The 21,360-nt window shown below is 39.1% G+C and overlaps 1 protein-coding gene and 1 long non-coding RNA gene across 4 annotated transcripts; one reads left to right on the top strand and one right to left on the bottom strand.

Annotated features, from left to right (window-relative positions):
- Positions 1 to 1,217: 1,217 nt before the first annotated feature.
- On the top strand, positions 1,218 to 20,167 carry LOC122820986 (homeobox-containing protein 1-like). 3 transcript variants are annotated; one of them, XM_044098761.1, is made up of 10 exons: positions 1,218 to 1,415; positions 7,885 to 8,376; positions 9,280 to 9,365; positions 9,456 to 9,566; positions 9,646 to 9,802; positions 10,774 to 10,856; positions 10,979 to 11,074; positions 12,793 to 12,887; positions 12,982 to 13,065; positions 13,758 to 20,167. In XM_044098761.1, the coding sequence occupies exons 2-10, from the start codon at positions 7,886 to 7,888 to the stop codon at positions 14,061 to 14,063; spliced, it is 1,509 nt and encodes a 502-aa protein (XP_043954696.1). In that variant the 5' UTR covers positions 1,218 to 1,415; position 7,885; the 3' UTR covers positions 14,064 to 20,167. The 3 variants fall into 3 exon arrangements, with proteins under 3 accessions (XP_043954696.1, XP_043954715.1, XP_043954705.1); XM_044098780.1 differs by having other exon boundaries at positions 1,219 to 1,415; positions 12,799 to 12,887; XM_044098770.1 differs by having other exon boundaries at positions 1,219 to 1,415; positions 12,796 to 12,887.
- LOC122821002 lies at positions 2,910 to 21,283 on the bottom strand. Its single transcript, XR_006368888.1, has 4 exons — positions 21,199 to 21,283; positions 9,428 to 9,572; positions 8,051 to 8,347; positions 2,910 to 3,246 (listed from the first exon to the last, which is right to left on the bottom strand). It is a non-coding gene; the product is annotated as an uncharacterized LOC122821002 (long non-coding RNA).
- Between the last annotated feature and the right edge of the window lie 77 nt (positions 21,284 to 21,360).

The raw sequence follows: 21,360 nt of genomic DNA, 5'->3' as shown, positions 1-21,360 counted from the left end.
CATTACTTAAATTTTATAAAAAGAATCCAGTTAATGTGAGGCTGAATCCAGGTGAATTTCATTGTATGGATGTTCAGGTTGTTTTTGCTTCTGAAGGTTTTATAAACCATTGTTTTTCATTTGTAGAAGCCACACCTCATGCATTCTCCAGATTTTATGATCATCTCTTTTGACCATGTATTGTTCCCCCGAAATTAATGCTTTTCTCCTTAGTTGTTGTTTTCCGCCCTCCTTAGTGGCATTCTGGAGTTAAAAACAGCTGCCGCAACAGAAGACACAGAGGAGTTCAACTCCCTTTTTCACGAGAGTCCCAGTCAAAACGGGTAACCACCCAGTTAAGGAGACGGTAATGAAACGCAGACAGATCATCTGACTTTATTGCAATAATTAGAATACCAGACAAACTGGGCAATGGAGTTGGCAGATGGTTCTGTCGGTGAGGTTTCACGCTCTAAAGCCGTTTTATCCTTTCATGTAGCGAGTCGATTTTAAATGTGCTAGGTTCCTTTAAAAGCAAACGATTAACAAATCTGTGCTGAATTACTTCCAAATTACACCATTTCCTGTGTACTTACTCTTTTTGTCATTAAGTTGATTTTGAAGGAAGCGTATTGAGATCTTTTATATGGGCATGTTACCACAAGAAAAAAGCGGTGTTCAGTTTTTGTATATCTTACAAAAACGACATACAGTCTATATTGTCACAATATAGACATACATTATACTGTGGAATACAATATAGTGTGACACACTATATTGCAATCATTGCTTCTAATATCGCTGATGCAGTAGATTGTTATCTTTGCAGTGTGATATATTGATGCTTGCAATATATAAGTTGGATGGATTTGATGCAAGGGCAATTAAATAATTTATTCTTAACTTGCAGATGGTGGGACATTGAATAAAATGATAATTAGAGAAGATGTTTAAATAGCAAAAAAAAATAAAAATTAATTTAATAAATTTAATAGTAATATCTCAGTTATGTGTTTTCCAAATACTATGCAGGTGTAGTTTTACTGAAGTTAGCAAGTGATAACTCGGTGAAATATATTTACTTTACATATTTTATTTTCTGAAGGGAAAAGATCAGGCGATATCTATACTGAATATAAAAACAAATTCTTTTTTGTGGTACTGATCACCTTATCCATAATAAACTACCGGCCGTATGGACTTCTGGTACAGTAAACCCTTTGAACTACCACTCCCGTCGGCCTTCGCGTCACAGTGTCAATATGGCGTCTGTCTGCCGGACAAAAGGCGAATCTGTCTGACGGCGGATTGAAACCCAATTAGAAGCAGGGGGGAGACATTTTGGGAAAACTGTGACAGTCCCCGAGTCTCTGCGCTCCGAGGCGGCAGATATATGATCAAACTAACATCTGTGGAGGCTCTCGGACTGGAATAAGGTGAGTGTTTCAGCTCTAACAACTGCTGTCTTCAAACGCTCCAGCTGCGGCTGCTAGCCCCGATGCATTTCCCCTTTTTTCTCTCTCTCCCAGTAAGGTGATAACTGCAAACTCCTTAAAAATCCCCAGAGCCGCGGGGTTTTCCTCGGCTGGTTAGTTTCACGCCTCCTATACGGTTTCAGCTGAATAAAACGGGACATTTTGACTTATTATCGGTATATATGCAGTTTGTCGTTGGCCTAACGCAAAGTCAACTTTTTTTAACCGTTGGTAAATACTAATAACACGTTCAGACGCGTGTTTTATGCGTAATTAAATAAAAATATATGCGCGAGGACATTTTTTTTTTTTGCGCAGACGTTTATGTTTAAGCCAGGCTTAAGGACTGTAACCCAGTGTACTTTTACGTAATTGGTCATGAAATTGATCATAATAAACCCCGCACCTTCTAGAGACACCCACAGTGTAACCTCTGGCCACTTTAAGCGGCGGTTGGTGTTTTTCTTGATGCGGTTTCAGCTGCGAGTCCGGTCGTAAAGCCGATCTTTGCTTCCACATGTGTGCAGCAGAACACGCTCCCCATGCCACGTCTGGGTAAGAAGCCTGGACGGCCAGTTCACTGGGTTCAGCCCCTGCTGTACAGTTATTGTTTAACAAGTTTATACTCTTCTTTCGGTGGAGAGATCGAGTTCAGCGGGCATCGAGTTATTTTGGGAGAAAAGCACACAGGATCCAAATGTCCCACACAGTCTCCGGGAAACTCTGGAAGATGATTTAAATGTTTTCCAGAGCTTATTGAAGATGGTAAAATATAGTATGGGATGGTGAATATTTGTGTTTCCAATCCCATTTGTTTAAAAGTTCTATTTTTTTCCATCGTTCCATGTAGGGGTGAGCATTTATCGCAAAAAAAAAAAAAAATATATATATATATCATGATGAGAATTTCGATTCATCTTTGTCTCGATAAATTTCAATTAACGATGTCTAATAAAAACCACTCCAAAACTGACAGTATTATAAAAAATGTTATTCTCGCTATTTCATTAACTGTCTGTTTCAAAAGAGCATGAATAAATATCAGTGCTTTTAAAAATGTGATTAAAAGTAGTCACTGTGCACTTTAAATCACACTTCTTTAAGTTAGTGGCATCCTGAAGAAACCTATTCAAATGGGAACATTTTTCAAGAAAAATATTTGTAGCACCATTGCACATAATAAGAAAATGAATAGTTTTCTTATTATCATTTTTATTCTTACAATAGTATCACAAAATATTGTGATAAAATTCTAAGTCCATATTGCCCACCTTTAATCATTCATCATCTATTTATCGATCCACTTATGTTAAGAATGGACGAAAAAGGAAAGCACGCTGGGAAATTGAGTCTGGAAAACTACTTCATTTTGAGAGGAAAAGTGTGTAGGAAGCCTGAGGTCAGAATAGTGTGGAAGGTTTGTGTGTAGGACTGAGAACTTATCAGACAGTGCTACATTTTTATTTTTATTTTAGTCTTGATTATTGTGTAATCCTCAGACAGAGGTCAACCTCATTAACTGGAATCATCACTAAAGCTTCGTCTCCCGAGCGGTTTTGACCCAGCGGCTCAAAATGCAGAGGTTTGAGCCACCGGGTCAAAATATTCTGGCACTGCGTGCACTATCATGTAATCCCCACGCTGCTTTGGAGACACTTTACAAGAAGCTACCAGCGTCTTGTCAGCATTATAGGATTGACCCCGTCGTTCTCCGCATCTGAGCCTCCCAGCCGGTTTCAGGCCGTCGTCTTGAGGAGTTTCTGAGGCTCGGACTCGTGCAGCCTGGAAACATCTGCACAAAGGAAGATGACTAAACATGTTCCTCACACTCTCTGTCAATGTCAGATCTACATCGGTCAAGCCACAAAGCCACACGTGGTTTTTGAAAAATCAATCTCAGATGAGCTGTACATACAGTAGAATAAAGCAGAGAAAAAGGATTATAATTAGAAAAATATAAGCTCTCCAGTGTTGCAGAACTTTTCAAAGGTATTTGTACTTCTTTAGCTTTGTCACATGTCAACCACAATGTGTTTTATTTGAATCCTATGCCACAGACAAGCAAAAAGTATTGCATACTTGTGAAGGGTAAGAAAAGGAATACATGATTTTATTTTTATTTTTTTTCATGTAAAAATCTGTAAAGTGTGGCATGCATTTGGATCTATTTAATCACCCAGAGTAATCTGTAAAACCACATTTTGCAGGTTAGGTTGAATATGAATTTTCATGTCTTGTCAGATTCCCAATTGGATTTAAGATTGGACTTTGACATGGCCATTCTAATGTATGAATATGATTTGATCTAAACCACTCCATTGTAACTTTGTATGTTCAGATTTGCTGTCCTAGTTAAAGTTTAACATTCTCCCTGCAATCTGAACTCTTTTTCACCCCAACACAGGTTTCTCTTGTTTTTAGCTCTGTTAGTTCTTCTCCTCATCCACTCTGACTAGCATCCCCGGAGCATAATGCTGCCACCACCTTGTTACACCGTGGCACTGTTTTGTGATAGGGTTTACATGTTGGCTAAGATAATCTGTTTTTTTACCATGTCCCTTATATGTCTTGTGGTAAACAGTGGACTGGACTTATTTCAGCAATGGTTTCCTTCTTGTCACTCTCCCATAACGGCCATATTGGTCTGTTTTGTAAAATGAAATAAAATAAAAAAGTTTGAAAATAACATATTTTCCACCCTCCCCACAGTTGTGTCAGTCTGGCACATAAGATCCCAATAAAATCTTTAAAAGTTTGTCTATTGTACTGCGACACAATGCGAAGAGGTTCTAAGGACTCTGTTCTTTTGCACAGCATTGCAGCTGCTATTTTTAGTGCATATCTGTTGAGCTGTATCACCTTTTAAATCAGACCTGGAAGTAATTTAATGCAGATTGACAACGTGCATATTCCCTCATAAATAATTTACCAACACAAGCCCATTTTGCCGTAATTCTGCAGCTCTGTGTTATTTGTTTCAGTCTGATTTGATATACCATGAGTCATCCTCTGCAGCAGGAAGAGAAACTATGTAGCTTGGCTGCAAGAGATGTAAAATTTTCTTGGCATTTTTCCTAAGACACACACACACACCCTCACGCACGCACACACACACACACATACACGCACTCTATCTCCATTTCTTTTTATATGCGTCGATCTGCCTGCTGACTTTAATTTTCTTCTGTTGCCTGTTTCTTGTCTCTCTCTTTGCTCCAGAAAGAAACGCATTAAGACGGATGCGTTATCTCTTATTTCTGTTTATCTTACTCTGCTCCCTCCCCCTCCCGCCCCACCTCTAGCACAGACCGGCTTTGTTGTTATTATCAGGGCAGCTTTTCTTTTTCCCGTTTAATTCAGTGACTGTATGCTTTAAGATTCGAGGCACAACAAAAATACAACCAATGATTAGAATTGACATCTTTCAGGCTGAAGCTGCATCGAACTCGGGGTTCATTTTCCTTTTGAAATCATGGAACACAACACAATAAGCACATACAGAACTGGGGCCATTTGCATAACGTTATATGATTACTGGGGTTGAAAACGTCTCTGCTCAGATAAAAGCCTGATTGAATCTGGAGGAATGCACTTCATATCTGGATAGCAGCTGCAGAGAGCTGTTCAAGAGGCTGTTGTGTGTGTGTGTGTTTTAGTTTGTAATGCTGCAGTTAAGAAGCTGACATGTAAATTTAAAGCAGTCATTCTTTGGTTTGTTTTATTAGTCTTCACTCCTCAATTCATTATTGAGATTGTTTTTTAATCGTTACATGCTGTATATTATGTTTCAGTCAGATTGAACAGAGGGAGTCTGTGGACATATGTTTGAAAGTTTTGCTAAAGATTGACTCTGACCATTGTAAGTCATGAAAAGATCTAAGCCATTCCACTACAGCTATGGCTATATGTTTTGGGTTGCTAGACGTAAGCCCTTGGCTGAGTCTTGGGGGCTGGTTTTCAACCATTTTACAGATTTATTTCTAGTATTCTCCTGTATTTTGTCCATCAATTTTTTTTTACATAAACTCTGACCATCTACTTTGTCCCAGCTTGACAGAAGTATCCCCACATCATACTGCTTTCACCTCCAAGTGTCAACTTGTTGTTTTTGTCTAACCTGCTAAGTTAGCAGGTTATCCAATTTTAGCATTTTCACTAAAAAATAGCATATTAGTTGAAGTCAGCATGAGACATAGTGTTGGCTGCTTTTAGCTAATAGGGTATACTGTTAGCCTGTTAGTTAATACCGTTGATATGAGCATAAGGCCTACATTTAGGAAAGTAGGTTGTTTGTTCTGTATAACAAATTTCTATCATATTGTGATTTTTAATTTCAAAATAAAAGCTTTACTTTTTATGGACCATTAATTGTAACCCCATGTTCAAGATTCTTGACAGGATTTGAAGCAGAAATATTGGTGTTAACATACAAACAAATCTGGAAGGCTGATATGATAACAGATCTTTAATGTTTAATTGGTGCTATATCATTCAGTGATTTATAAACTAACAACAGTATTTTAAAATCCATCATCTGAGCTACAGTGAGCACTGGAGGGACTTCAGATCTGGAGTGATGTGCTCCATTTTCCTGGTTTTAGTCAGAACCCCAGCAGCCACGTTCTGGATCAGCTGCAGCTGTCTAATTTTTATTTTTTTTCGGCATATCTGTGAAGCCACTGTTGCAGTAACCAATGCCACTAAAGATAAACACATGAATGATTTTCTGTAGATCTCACTGAGACATTAGTCCTTTATTCCTGGAAATGTTCTTTATGTGTCTCTGAAGGTTCAGGTTTGAGTCCATCACTACTCCCAGTTTTCAGGCCAAAGTTTCTTCCAGGAATTTTTCTGGTTACTTTTTATTGTTAAATTGAAATAAAACCGATACAAGTCAGTTTCTGCAAAACATATAGTATAACAAGCCCTCCAGTAACATGCTGACACTGGCATCTCAAATCACAAAAGCAGTAACATCATCAGCCAGTTGGTCGAAACAGTGAGTAAAGGTCATCAGACATTAAGGATTCACTATATGCTGCAATTTCCTGACTCTTCAAATATAAAAGCCAACAAATAAGAAATAATACATTCCAAACAGTCTTTTGAGATACTAATATTTCATATATCTTAGTGATGTAACACAATGCTCTGCTACTGATGGCCTTGTCTGCTGTCTGTGGTACCTGCTGTCTGTGGGAGCCTCCATTATGTACCCGACACTTGTATACAGCATTTCTTCTGCTCTGACCCAATAAGGGAATACCTTGATACTTGTATGTAGTTAGTTGAAACTTTTCAGCTTAATATAATACATCTTTAGTCTCCTGGCTTTATTTGGATTTAATGGTTGACTGGTATAAACCAACATTCCTACATACATGGTGTTGATTAAACTGATTAGTCCAAATTGCCTGAGAAGTTAGCGGTTGTCTCAACACTGTGCTGCTGGAGGTGGCCATGAGAAGATGGGAACACTGATCAGCTTCGACTAGTTTTACTATAATATGGAAGCGGATCTTAATTCCTTTTTTCCCTTTTACCTCGGGGTGCACAAATTGATCTATCGGCCAGTTGATCGGCCCCAATTTTCATACTTTTGGGGGATTCAGCGATCAGCCGATACTTGAATGTGAAACTGATTTTATCCACCGATCCTATGTACATTTAAATGGTTACAAAGCTGCTGCATTTAGCTACTTCAGTTTTGCACTACAAGAAAACATAAAACCCAGGATATTATATTAATAATTTATGCTATTTTGTAAAAGCTTGTGAGTTTGTCTAGTTAATTTGTTGTGGAAGTTTTGTTTTTCAAGGAACTGATTTTATTTTATTTTTTTTCAGTTTAGCTAATTAGTAGTTTGGACAAAAACGCTCAACTTTTCATTTACATTTGACAACATTGCCTCGTGCCGATAAAATTTTTTTTTATTGTTTCATGGAACATTGAAAGTTTTTATTGACTAGGGATGCACCAATATGAAAATTTGGGCCTGTATCGAGATCCAATATTAATACTAATTTTATGACCTATAACCGATATTTACCTATATTGTATATATTTTCTCACTGATTTGACATCTTTGGCAAAAAAAAACAACTCAAAGTAGCAGACAGTAACAAGATGGAAATAAAATGTGTTTCCAAGATTCCCATCTTGGAAATAAATACAAGATGGAAATAAATACGGCACAAAAAAGAGCCATTAATATTGGCAGTTTTTTGTGGGCTGATACTGATATGTTAAAATTACTCATATAGGCAGATACTGATGCTACTGCCGATATATCGTGCATCTCTAATTGTGACCTTATAACAAAAAATATCTGAATCGGCAGGTCAGGCTTTTTAAACGTTGGTGATTGCCCAGAATATTGCAATTGGTGTGATTTAACTTTGAACTATTTCTAATCTTGATGTTTTCCAGGATGTTCCAGCAGAGTGAGGAGCCTCGCTTCACCATCGAACAGATCGATCTCCTCCAGAGGCTCCGGCGAACCGGCATTACTCAGGTGGAGGTCCTCCACGCCCTGGACACGCTCGATCACCTGGACCGACAGAATGGCCACAAGCAGGCCCGCAAAGCTTCCTACCTGCCGCCCTCGTCTTCCTTGTCTTCCTCCAACTCCGTCTCTGCCTCTTCGTCCACCACTTGCGCCTCCACTCAGACGGTTTTTCCGGACAACCGACTCTCCCTGTCACCTGGGAACAACTTGGACGCCGCCTCCCCGCCTCTGCCGGTCCCGACAGCCTCGCCGGTTGTTGTGCAGAATGGACTTGGCGCCGTGGCCAACGGGAAGCTTTCTCCGCCGCGGTTTCCTCTGGCCGTGGTCGGAGGCAGCATGACTGCACCGGGCTTTGGGTTTGAGGCCAGTGAGGATGACTTGGATCTGGATGATAAAGTGGAGTTCTTAATGAGGTAAGATGTGACCAGACTTAGAAGAAGATGAACCAATATCAAAAAAGAGCCAGATAAAAAACAAAAAAACAAACGTAGTCGTCTACGTAGTATTGTTAAGAAGGACCAAATGCAGTTTTAACAGTTTGAAAGTATATTAGGGCTGAGCAATAATTCAATTTTATTGTTTTTAATTGAATTTTTGATTGTTGAAGATTTCATTTTTAGAAAATCTGGATTTTGTTTTTCCATTAATGTACTCCTTGAGTTTCTATAATTCAGAGTCCTGTCAGCACGCCCAGGGCGGCCATCTTGTTAGTCAGATTTTAGTGACATTCAGGTCAACTTTTAAGACATTTTTACTTGTGTAATTGTGTCCTTAATCTGCTAATATCATATAATAAATTTTTAATAATTAAACAAAAATATCCAGAGCCTAACCCTGATACTCCATCTTAGCATCGCTTTCTGATACTTACAGAAAGCAAAACTGAAATAAAAGCCACTTTTTAAATTTGTTTCCTTAGAAAAGAAAGTGAGAAAAAAATAAATTAAAATCAGATCTGGTTAAAAAAAATGTAGATGTTATTTTTAAGCAGTATCGCCCAGCGCTGGTAGATAAAGCCACATTCAGTCAGAGGCTCTTATCAGTCTGAATCACAAACACACACATGTACACACACATGTACTCTGATGCGCCTCATCTGCAGTCTGCAGCCGGGCCGCAGCATCTCAGTAGTATTGATTTGAAAATGTGTGAAGATGAATTCAAACTAGAGGCAGAGGAAACAACATTACCTTCAGACATATATACACGTTTTTACACACTGTTTCTGCTACCTGCATACTATAAGTGTGAACTAATGTTCTCCTCTGATGTTGTAGATTTAGATAGGTTTTGTACTTTGTGGCTGTGTATTGTAGGAGGGACAGCAGTGTGATCAAAGAGGAGATCAAGTCCTTCCTGGCGAACAGACGGATCTCCCAGGCCGTGGTTGCTCAGGTAACAGGTGAGTGTTGGTCCGACGAAACAGTAGAGTAAAAAAAAAAAAAAGTGCTTGACAAGCCCTACCAAGTGACACGAAGTCGTCCTCCTCCAGGGATCAGTCAAAGTCGGATCTCCCACTGGCTCCTCCAGCAGGGGTCGGACCTCAGCGAGCAGAAGAAACGGGCCTTCTTTCGCTGGTACCAGCTGGAGAAGACGAACCCCGGTAACCCTGTGTGAACAAGAACCTTCTTAATGTGGGTTTAGGTTAAACTTCTACAAGCTAACAATCTGCGTAACAACAGGCGCCACTCTGGCCATGCGGGCGGCCCCGCTGGCTCTGGAGGATATGATGGACTGGCACCAGACCCCCCCACCGTTCGCCTCGGCCCCTGGGGGCTTCCGGCTGAGACGGGGGAGCAGATTCACCTGGAGGAAGGAGTGTCTGGCTGTCATGGAGAGGTGGGCAACAAAAACACGATTTTACAGTAGCTTGTGCTTCCTATTGGAAACTTTGAGTGTTCATATAAACGTACAACCATATTAAATAAATTAGAATATGGGACCCAGTGGAGCTCATTTAAACTTGTCAAGTTCTGCAGGTATTAAACTTGATTTTCATTAAGGCTACAGTTCTGTATTAAAACCATTTTTTTGGTAATATTCTAGTTTTAAAGTTATATCTTTATTAACTGTAAACAAAAAAATAATCATAATTAATAGAAATAAATCAAGCTCCATCTGTGTGTAATTACTCTATGTAATGTGTTACACTGAGTGATAACGTTCCTGCAATAAATGAACTTTTCAATAATATTCTAATTTATCAAATGGATCTATGACATGTTGCAGTGTGAAGTCACTCACACAAGATCAACAAAACTGCTAGCCACTGATGACTACTGTTGGTTTTAGCTTTACTTCTTAATAACCACAAAATTAACATCAAGCCTATAATGTAATGCACTGAATGTTCTTGGTGTGGGAAACGTTTGCGTGTTTTTTGGTGTTGAATCCTGTGGAGGTGTTGTCAGTCAGTCGCTATGGCAACAAGTCTGTGTGTAGCATAGCGGATACAGAGAGTGTGAAAAACAAGGAATAGGAGTGGTTTTGAGTGGTTCAAGGGTTTTTCTGCGTTTCTTTCCCGTTTACTGAGGCACACTGCACTGAATTAATAATACCTACATCTCCAGGTTTCATTTTGTTAACTGCATTGATCTACCGCAGCAGCGCGGCTATGGGTGGCATGTTAAAGAATCGTCTTTGTGCTCTTCGGCGTTGTGCGCAAGCTCCAAATTTCCAGCTCTAAACTTTAAATGCAAACGTGTCTATACATTCACGTCTGTGGCTGTGCTGTGACATGCGAGAAAGTTCACTGATTGCAGGTACAGTAAAAGGACTTGCCTGTAATGAATGTGATTATGTATAAACAGCTACTTCAGTGATAACCAGTATCCCGACGAAGCAAAGAGGGAGGAGATTGCCACTGCCTGCAATGCTGTCATTCAAAAACCAGGTATTCTTTTCCCCACTTCTATTTACCACAAACTGTTCAACTGCATCATACTTTGTATTGTAACCATGGAGACATTGAATCAGACAGTTCAGAGGTCACGTGTCTCTGTGTGTGTGTGGCAGGAAAGAAGCTGTCTGATTTGGAGAGAGTTACGTCTCTCAAGGTCTACAACTGGTTCGCCAACCGCCGTAAAGACATCAAGAGGCGTGCCAACATAGGTAATGTTTACTTCTGTGTTTGTATTAGATGCTCATGCATTTATACTGGAGTACTCTACATTTTAGATGTTATCTAGTTTTCCAACTGTTGACATTTTACTATTTTTATTTAAAGATTTTTGTAATAATACTAATTTTATTTAATTAATTATTTATTTTAGAGACAGTGCATGTTAACATTTACCAGAGTTAGCCAGAAGGCTATTTTTCACCAACAGTCCTCAAGTATTTGATAAAAGTCACCCTAAAGAAAAAAAAGTAAAACTACATAGTTACATAAACAAAATAACAACTACAAAGGACTTAGTAAAAATACTAAAAACTAGAATGCACTTAAAAAACACATTGACAAACTACAAGGCAAGATGACAGCAGAGGGGAGCAAGAGCAGGTATAAATGTCAGCTAATCAAAATTATACAATATTATATTATTGTTATATCATATTAATTTTTTTAATGTCTATCACACTTTACATGTAATTTTTAAAGTGCTACAAATGACAATAAAATGTGTGAAATCTTATGTTTAATAATCCCTTCATCCATTTTAAAATAGCAACCTGTGAATAAATGTATACATCAGTTCAAAAATACCATTTGATTAAAAATTGACATAACCCATCATCTAAGTATATTCAAAATGTCACAGTGGATGGTGATGCTGTGGGCAGGAAGAATTTCTGGTAGCAGTCAGTCTTGCAACAAGTCTGAAGAAGCCTCTGACTGAAGACTGTAAAGACTGTATGGCAGCCTCATGACCATCATGATATGCCAACAGCTCAATTTCAGGGCAGCAGAGACAATATTCCACAGCATCATGTTCTGAAATACAACATCAGTTACCTAGCTCTGCTAACCTGCCTCATTTGCTTTTGCCGTTCCTCTTGAAACCTCTGTCTGGCTGTTTGGTTAGAAAGCAGAGCATCTCTTTGGCCCCGCTCTGCATCCATGCAGCCTGCTTTTCAACTCCCCTGAGTCCTGGGGTCATAGTTCAGGTATTATTTAAGCATTTTTAGAAGCTAATCATCTTCTTCCAGTTGTTAAAAACCAACAATTATCCCCTTTGGTTTTCCAGCTGCACAGCATCCAAAACCAGAGGGGATAATTGTCCAAACGTGCAACAACTGCCACCAACACCAGCGCAATTCTAGAAAGACCTCAAGTTAAAAAATCTTAACTCCATGTGTCAAAGTCTTAAATATCTCCAATTTTATTTTTTACACCGTCTTAAATCAGGTTTAGATATGATTTAGAGCTGTGCTGAATATTTTGGGCATCACATTAATACACTGTGACCAAACACCAAAGCAATTGGCCCCCTCAAACATGCCTCCTTCCCCACAGACCTGTGAAATAATTCTGCCCCCTTATAAAAATGTGAACGTAAGCAATTAAATCCAGTAGTTGTTTAAAACATGCCATTAACACCTAAAGCTCGTTATATTCTGAAGGGAGGGGTTGAAAGCTAAAAAACATTCAAATCACAAGCCAGAGCTGGAAAGCCTCAATTGAGGTTGTATTTAACTTAATTCTACTATAACGTTAGGAAAATGTCATCTCTTGTGTAACTTCCATGCATATTTGAGAAGCTGACTGAAGATTCTCGAAACCCTGGTTGGTCTTTTAGAGCCGACCCTCCCCTCACCTGAGCGCCCGCCGTTTACTCTTGCCGCTCGTTCAGCTTCGATATGCTATGATAAGGTTTGTGTTTTTGAAGAAGCAGCCATCTTAGAGAGCCATGGCATCGAGGTCGAAAGTCCAGGAGGACAGTCCAACGGCGACGAGGTGGACGGCAACGACTTCCCTGACCAGGTGAGCTGGACCTGCACAGCGAGTTTACTTCACGCACAATCCACGGCACCGCCATGTTTAATGCAGCGAGTAATTAACCTGCTGCATGTTTCAGGGTTGCGACGTGTCCCTGTTTGACAAGAGAGCTTCGGCCAGGCAGTTCGGCTTCAGTCGAGCTGACCTGTCCTCTCCCACCCAGGTAACTATTAGGACTGAACGACTAGCCGTGATTAATCGTTGACTAATTTAGTAGTTGATTAATCGTTAACTGGAGTATAAAGACTCTTTTAAAAAAAATAAAAGACGAGCAATTTGCTGTAAGAATAACACACACAGAGCAGTAACCCCTCCAAAATTGTACAGAAATGTATGTTTTGCGTTCAAGATAAAAACAGAAATCTGTGTAAATACGTTCCACCGAGAACTCGAGTGGCAGAGTTTGAGCTTCGCCTGATTCAAATTCTGTAAATAAATAAATAAAATTGAGCACCTTTTGCAATTATTAAATACATAAACAGAGCAATACCACACTGTATTGGTGTTAAGTTGAGCTTTTCACATGTTAATGTAACAAGTATTTTTGTAGCAGCAGATGCATCCTTTGCTACAAATGATCTCGTGTTAGGAATGCGTGTTATGTTTTAGGCAATAAAATGTTTCTCTTCTTTAAAAAAAGAGTTGAATTGTTTTCTTATTTGCATCTTCTAACATTGTGAAGTGGCTAAGAGGAAAAAATCTGCAGAAAGCGCTTTTTTATATATATATATATATATATATATATATATATATATATATACACGATTAACTGATTTAGTAAAAGAATCGTTAGTTATGGTAACCAAACAATCCCGACATCTGCTGACCGTCTTCCTAACGCTTCCCCTTCATCAGGTTCCGCCGCAGCTGCCCAGCTGGTTCTCTGCCCTGACCAGGGGAGGCCAGCGGGGCACCTCGCTGATCGGCCGCTCCCTCCTTTCGGGGGCGGGCTCTCAGGCAGAAGGATCCAGAATGACGGGCGCGTCCTGGTCCCCACCGTCCCCGTCCCTCCAGGACGACCCCGGCCTCCACGTCGTGCTCTCCGAACCGCAGGACCCGGCGACGTCGGAGAAGACGGCGGCCGGCCGCGGCAGCCCGGCCTCAGCCAATCAGGCGGACGCGGGGAATCCGATCAAGACGGAAAGCGTGGATGACGACTGACGGACGGGGAAACCCGTCAGACGTTGGAGCTGTCAGAACAGGTGTCCATTATATGCAAGCAGATTTTATAGGAATGTTATAAGTGAACAAAAAGACCAAACGTTGTGTAAAACTCCAACCCTGAGATACCTCCCAACCCTACCTCCAACCACCAACCTACTCTGCTACACTCGTATAGCTGTTAATAGTGTAATATGATGATAACGACGAACCTTTATACATTAGCCGTCTCTGGCCATCCGCGGGAGATTCAAATGTGCGTCTCAGATCAGATCCTGCAAAGAAAAGTCGGTTTCTCCGACGCTCCCAGGGAAACGGCCCGAATGGTCCCGGGCGATTTCTTTGCTGGGTTGTTTTCGATTGGAGATCGGTTTGAATCTTCCCCGGATGGCCGTCCAGTGGGACATGAAGCCTCGTGTGCGGGCTTCCGTAGAAGACTGCATCACTCACAGCAGGGCTACGCTGTATTTGGCTTGGGAATCAAATGCTTTCAGGGGTCTTGCACTGTGATTTCAACTGAACAGCCTCAGTGTATAGGAATATAAAAATGAGCTTCATAGTTTTCTTTTTGTTTTTTCTTTTCTTATTTTTACTGAATCTTTTATGGTGATCGTCGTCGCATTTCACGCCAGATTTCTGGCAGATGAATCCTTGTAGGCACAGAACAAGCTTGAGGTCGCAGCAGTTTTTATGAGAATGAAAAATAATTATCTTCAGAGAGGCAGAAGCAGAATAATCACCCCAAACCCCCAGAGTAAGCTTAGTATATAATAACTAAAATGGCTATAAAATATAGACACATTTAAGGAGTGTCTTGGTTGCCATGTCTTTGCAATATATTCACAACCCTTGAAGCTTTTCACGTTTTGTCAGATTACAACCACTATACTTAATGTTGTTTTATTGGGGTTTTAATGCACCGATTTACAAATTTGTGCCAATATTGTTGTCTGATATTAATAATGCTGCTATGGCCGATAAATGATATTAGCCAATATTTATATGTCAGGGTTTCCCCCAGAAAACTTGCTAAGCTCAGGGTGCTAGGGCAGTCTTCCAGCAGTCATCCCGCCATATTTTTAGGGTAAAACATATTTATAGTTGACAGGAAATTTGAAAATATAACTTTATAGTTATGCGTTATTGGAAGACTGAAAAATTAATACCTAAACACCAACTATAAGTTCTTAAAAAAAAAAAAACTCAAATAAATTAACAATGCTCAGCCTGGAGGAGGTATAAATAAAGCCTGGTGGCCCGCCAGGCTTTTAATACACCGAGGGAAACCCTGGATTTCATGACGTCGCTCTCAGCCCGGAGCATAGCATTGGACTGAATAGGTCTACCCTTATGGATGTGGCACATCGTCACAGATATCCTGATTTTTTTTTTTTCCTTTTTCCCCAATATCAGAACCGGGTAGTCATGCTCTGGATGTTTACATATATATGTATATATATATATCCTCCAGGAACAGGAAAGTCGATCAGAGTGGCTCATAACACTTCAGTTTGTTGGTCTATCACATAAAAACCCCATAAATATTCTGCCATTTGTGGCTGCAACCAACACAATGTAAAAGAAAAGAAAAAGATCATGGGATGTGAATACTTTTGCAAGGCAACACATAAAATGTAACGCTATATATAGTTTAAACATTTTTTCAGACTTTTTTTAAAAAAACAGAAAGAACCGCTTTCATATTTTAATGTCTAACTTCAGATTCAGCTGATCTGAGAGGCTTTTTTTTTTTCAATGCACTGCTTCCACATGCCCATCAGAAACTAAATAGGATTTGAAGCTGCATTAAAAACAGCTGCTCAGAGTATTTTAAGGCTATAAATTTAAGCGATATTTATGAACGTGGTATTCAGTAGATATAAAAAGAAAACCTCAGTATTCACTTCTTTAGATTTTATTGCGACTCAAAGAAAGCCAAAACTACAGACGTTTGTATATAATATAGCCATGTAAAGCGACTTTTGAAGTTCGATCGGTTATTATTTATTCATTTTGTATCCGAGAATGATTGATCACTGTGAGATCTGCCTTCGACGTAGACGAGTCGGTTGGGATGGATTCAGCCCGTTTTAGAAGCTACAAACGAAAGGTCGAGTTGAAAACGTACACCAACCGTGTAAGTAGGTGTGTGTGCGCACACACATCCACCCACCCATATGGTATACTTTATGTAACAATATATAAACATATAAGCATCTATCGAGAGGAACTATCAGCCTGAGTGAGTGTTGTCGGTGAAAGGCGTGTGGAACATTAGCCAAAGTATTGAGTTTTGTTATCGGTGTATTTTTGACGTGTGTTATAGTTACGGATGGCTCTAAACAACCGAGACATGCTAATCAAAACGGCGCATCAGATGTGTCAAATAATCATGTGAATTACATCATCTTCCTATTTTTGTTTTCTCTTTAATTTTTAATTATTATTCTTTTTGGTATATCTGTGCTTCCTCTGGGTATGCCATGTGTTTTAAACACATACTGCCACAAATTAGTTGTATTAATCTGTTTTTTGTGTTTTTGCTTTGTTTTAGCGACACTTTATTGAATACGATGGTGCTCAGAGTCCCAGCTGTTTGTAACTTTTAGTGATCACTTTGAGTGAACGATAGAGCAGCAGCAGTAGGAAGAGAAAAAGAAAAACAATGGTTGCTAACCGCCTTCAGTTTCTCTCTCTCGGTTTACTCCACTGATGAATGCTATCAAATTAACTACACTGAGAAGCGCACTTCAGCTCTTAAAAACATATATTGAAATAAATAAAGTTTAATATAATACCTGAGCGTACAGCCGTTGTGGAAGTCTGCCATATTTTTAGCTTCTTGTCAAACATCTGCTCCATTCTTACTGAATATGCAGCTTACTAGTTAGTTTAAAACTCTGCACTTTTTTTAATGACCACCAGAGGGCAGATTTGGGTGAAGCGACGCCCAAAACAAAGCACTAACAGTTGTGACCATTTTATTATGGCGTCATTGTAACAAATGATGAGGAGTGAGCTCATTATTAAAAAGTGCAACACTGTAAAGAACAAAAATACATAATGCATAATAATACTGTTGACAGAGGTGCTGTTTCCTTCTGAAATAGCTATTCATTAGAAATATTAGACATCTAAAGCTGTCTGGCCTGGGAAGTTATGGTCACTGGTTAGTTGTTAAAAATCAAGTCGAGATGTTTTAGCAAGTTATTAACTGTTCACAAAACTACATACAAAACCAGCAGAGAAAAACAACAGTGTTCCTGGTTCAGAGTCACTGTTACATAACTAGATCATAACATAACTAGATCCTCGGATAACTTTAAAAGAGAGAAGGTTTATTTTTTTTCTTTGAATAATTGAGTCTTGTTGCCAATAAGAACAGAAATTTCGAGCTCCGGTTACAATAAAAACAGTGCTCATTTTTGCTATAACGACCCGGTTGCTACAGGGGACCGTTTTATGATTCTTTCCAAACACTGCTGTAGCCCACAGATGTATGCTCACTTAGGTTGTTTTTTGTGATTAGAGCACTTTGTGGTGTTTGGTAAACAACTCGGTGCACTACCTAACGGAGCAAAGGAGTAGTGGAGGGAAAGCCCACCCAACTGTGCGCCAATCATTTGGCAGTCGGCTAAAAAAGGCATGAAAAGGTCAGAATACTAAATGTGGGCTAGACTTCTACTTGGCTCCGATTTTTATTTTTATGGGAGCTCCAAATTGTTCCTGACCTTTTTAAAAAGTCCTACATCCACTACCGCTGGGATAAAACATTTGGTTTGGGTTAAAGTGTGACACAGCTTGCCCGAATCATTATCGTTTCTGCACCAAGGAAAGTAAAATGGATTTTACCAAGGGCAACTGGAGCAGGAAAACACGTGTAAAATGCTATGTGGTTATGCAATGAATTATGCTTCACAACATCTTGATTCAGTAAGACGTTATAAGAATATAGTCCTAGTTTAGAACTGAAGTGGTAACTTATTTTACAGTTTTAAATAATGAGCTAAGAACTTTAACAATTTAATAATAAACTGGGGGGGTAAGCCAGTTTGGGTTGGAAAAAAGTAGCAAATTTTACTGGAAATGCATCGATTATTCAGGCAGAGATCAGAATCGGCTGATTCAATAGTAAAAAAACAAAACTTTTTTCTCCCTAATCATCATTGAAACACGTCAAAGTAAAAACTCCCACCATTAAACACAACCTACTGATTGTGCCTTGATGGACTTTTTGTATTGAGCTAAAAGTAGATCAATGCTAGAAGCTAACAATTTTAAGAAATAATGGATAGTTTTAGAATGACGTTACTTTGTCAAATCAAAACGGTGACCACTATCAAAGAACCATCAATCCTTAACCTTAAAATCCAAATATGTTCAAATCGGAATCAGCAGGTAAAGTGGAGAAAGCTTCATTTCTAGTTTTAGCAAGTCTTAATTTTTGTATTTCGATTGTCAGATGTTTTAGTATGTCAAGTATGGATTTGAGCAAACGGGCTTCTATAATGGCCGTACATTCAAAGCAGTTCATTGTTTTTCAGTGAATTTTTAACTTCTTATTTTAGAGTTAAACATTGACACGGATACCTCAGACACTCCCCGTCAGCTAGAAGCTCCTCCTCAAACGTTACTCTGCTGCTGCTGCTTCTACTTTTTTTTAGACTTTTAAAAGAAAATCCAGATCAGAGGACGGTCTCGCTGTTCGGAAAACTGTGATGAAGTTCTTTTAAAAAAAATTTTATTATTATTTTTTTTTAAAATATGTGATGCTGGGGGAAACTGCTTCTCCAAGTAGGTTCAATAAATATAAAACTGATCGTAAAGGGAAGTTCTACTCCCGTAAATGGGTTGTTCAAATCCTCCCTAATCTGGGAGATTTTAACACGAATCTTCAGTGTTTTTGATGATCGACTGTTTCCACTTTTTGTGACAGCAGAGCTGTCCGTCTTTGCTTTAAGCGTTAGTGGCATTATCAGTTATGTAGCTCTCTGTCATCTTTTTCTTAATTATTATTATTTACACCAAAAACCTTTCTTTTTTTGGGGGGGTTTAAATCTGCTTAGCAGAAACCTTTGTGAAAGGAAGCTAGTTAGTTTAGGAAAACAAAACCTGCTGTCATGAGATTATTTGAATCATGTCATTCGCTGCCCATGTGGCAGACTTACTGGGGTCTGGTGTTGCCATTTAGAAATTATTCAAACTAAAGGACATGTACTGTATCTGTTGAAAACAGGAGAGGATCTGAGCAGACTGGTTTTAGATTATGGGATCTTTCCTAATCGTGTAAAAAAATAAAAATAAGAGTGGATTGTTCATTCAAAACACATTGTGTTGCAGAAATAGACAAATTACTGATTTATTTGCCAGTATTTAAAATAAGCTAATCCCCCCATCCCTTCTTCTACCCATCGGTTTCCTATTTTCATTCTATTGATTTAGGTTCTGTGTCCTGATGACCGTTTTGTGCCAGAACGTGATGTAATCACTGAGTTGTTGTGAAAAGAAAACCCACTTCCAGAGGTTTTTGCTCTTCCAGTTCTGTCTGATCTGTATTGATGTTTGTCGAGTTTCCTTTTTCTTTGTTTTCCCCCCTCATTTGTACAAATGCAGGTCAACATCTGCCTTCAATCATGTTTATGTCTGAATATTCTTCAGATGATTTTCTATATGTACATCTTTTATGCGGTTGTCATTTACGGTGTACTCTCCAGCCTTAAATCTTCTCATCCCATTAGCCAGGGACTGGAAACGCTACACTTCTAGCAGTTTTAGAAAAAAAAAAAAACGATGGTCATCTCCATCGGTCTGGCAATAAGCTCTTCAACACATTTCTGTAAAACAAAAATATAAAACCTCAACTGGATGGATGTTGGATCAGTTTTTTTATTTTTTATTTTATTTTTTAGATCCCCTTGTTCATTTCTATTTCAAGATTTAGTGCCTTTTTTGGACAAGTAGACTGTTGTGTAATTGCTATGTAGAAAATCTACATAAGCCTTTTGTTACTTTTTCATCTGTTCAATAAACCTTGATTTGTTATTTTTAAGGTGTGTTTTTATCAATATTCTATTTACAAGGGAATAAAAGCTGATCAAACTCAATGCTCTGTGTAGCTGCATTTCTTACTTGGTACGTAGAATAGCTGCAGCTAAAGTCAGCTGGACGGAGAGCAGCCGTGAAATGACATTAAGTCTTGAATTTGACCAGGGCATTTCAACACGCACACAAGCTTCGATCTGAAACTATTCCATTTTAGCCGTGGGCCTGGTGAGTCTTGACCTCAGTCTCAAACATTTTGCCACCACTTGTGCACCTGGCCCTGATGAAGAAACGCCTCCACAGCCTTTCACTGCGGGGAAGTGCAATGTCAGTTTATCTGTGGATCTCAAATAGGAAATCTGAATGTTTTTGCATGCAATAGAAATAATGTATTAATGTCAGTGGTAAATATATATTCCTTTAAGCCCCTTTTAGATTTCTTACCGTCACCAAGTTGCTTTAAATCTTCGTTCTGCAGCAGAAGAGGGTCATATCGGAACCACATTGCTGTCATCTAGTGGTCGGAGTGTGAATAGCACCCATTTTTGATGGAAGTGCTGGGTTTTTTTTAAAGGAGTTTTTTGACTGTAGTGGCCTTTTGACCTCCAATCTGTAGTTGCCGCATCAAGGACTGAGGCCTCCGTACTTGGGTCGTGACTCTGCCCTTGTCATTATTTGGGGCTCATTTAAGAGCAGTTATAGCATTAATAAAGTAACTCATATGCTACAGTCTAGAAAATGACTTGAAACACATTATGCTAATTTTTCTCACACCTATCAATCTCCAACTGATTTATCCTCTGCTTAAAAGCAAAAGGCATTTTTATATATCACTTTAAATTCAGGGAGTGAGGATTAAACCAACAAGATAGGGAAGCAGGCGTCTTCCCTGCCCTCTAATTTTATAACATTTATCAAGCTAGTACTTCAACGTGTTAAAGTTAACAATTAAGCTAACAGTTTCAACAGACACGGAGAAAAAAAGTGGAAACGACTTAACTGTAAAAAGTCGTGGCCATTATTTTTTTTTCCCCCCATATCACCAGACGGACTCTATAGGCTTCAAATGTTTCTTCGGAGATGTTTTTCCTACCTTAGATGATTCCTGCGAACATGCTTTTGAGCTCCTTGTATTGCTTCTTATTGACCAGCAGGTGGCAGTAATTGTCCCAAATTGGAATCCAAGCTTTAGCTACTTCAGCGCAGAAAGAAATAAAGTAAAAGTTACATCACACATCAAACAAGAAAATCCTCA

The sequence above is a fragment of the Gambusia affinis genome, linkage group LG02 (assembly GCF_019740435.1).
Source record: "Gambusia affinis linkage group LG02, SWU_Gaff_1.0, whole genome shotgun sequence".
In the NCBI taxonomy this organism is placed as follows: domain Eukaryota; kingdom Metazoa; phylum Chordata; class Actinopteri; order Cyprinodontiformes; family Poeciliidae; genus Gambusia; species Gambusia affinis.
This window is presented reverse-complemented; position numbering and strand designations above follow the sequence as displayed.

Coding starts and splice junctions, on each gene's coding strand:
- LOC122820986 (XM_044098761.1), top strand. CDS start 7,886: ATGTTCCAGCAGAGTGAGGAGCCTCGCTTCACCATCGAACAGATCGAT. Junction 8,377..9,279: donor AAAGTGGAGTTCTTAATGAG/GTAAGATGTGAC, acceptor TGTGTATTGTAG/GAGGGACAGCAGTGTGATCA. Junction 12,888..12,981: donor GCAACGACTTCCCTGACCAG/GTGAGCTGGACC, acceptor TGCATGTTTCAG/GGTTGCGACGTGTCCCTGTT.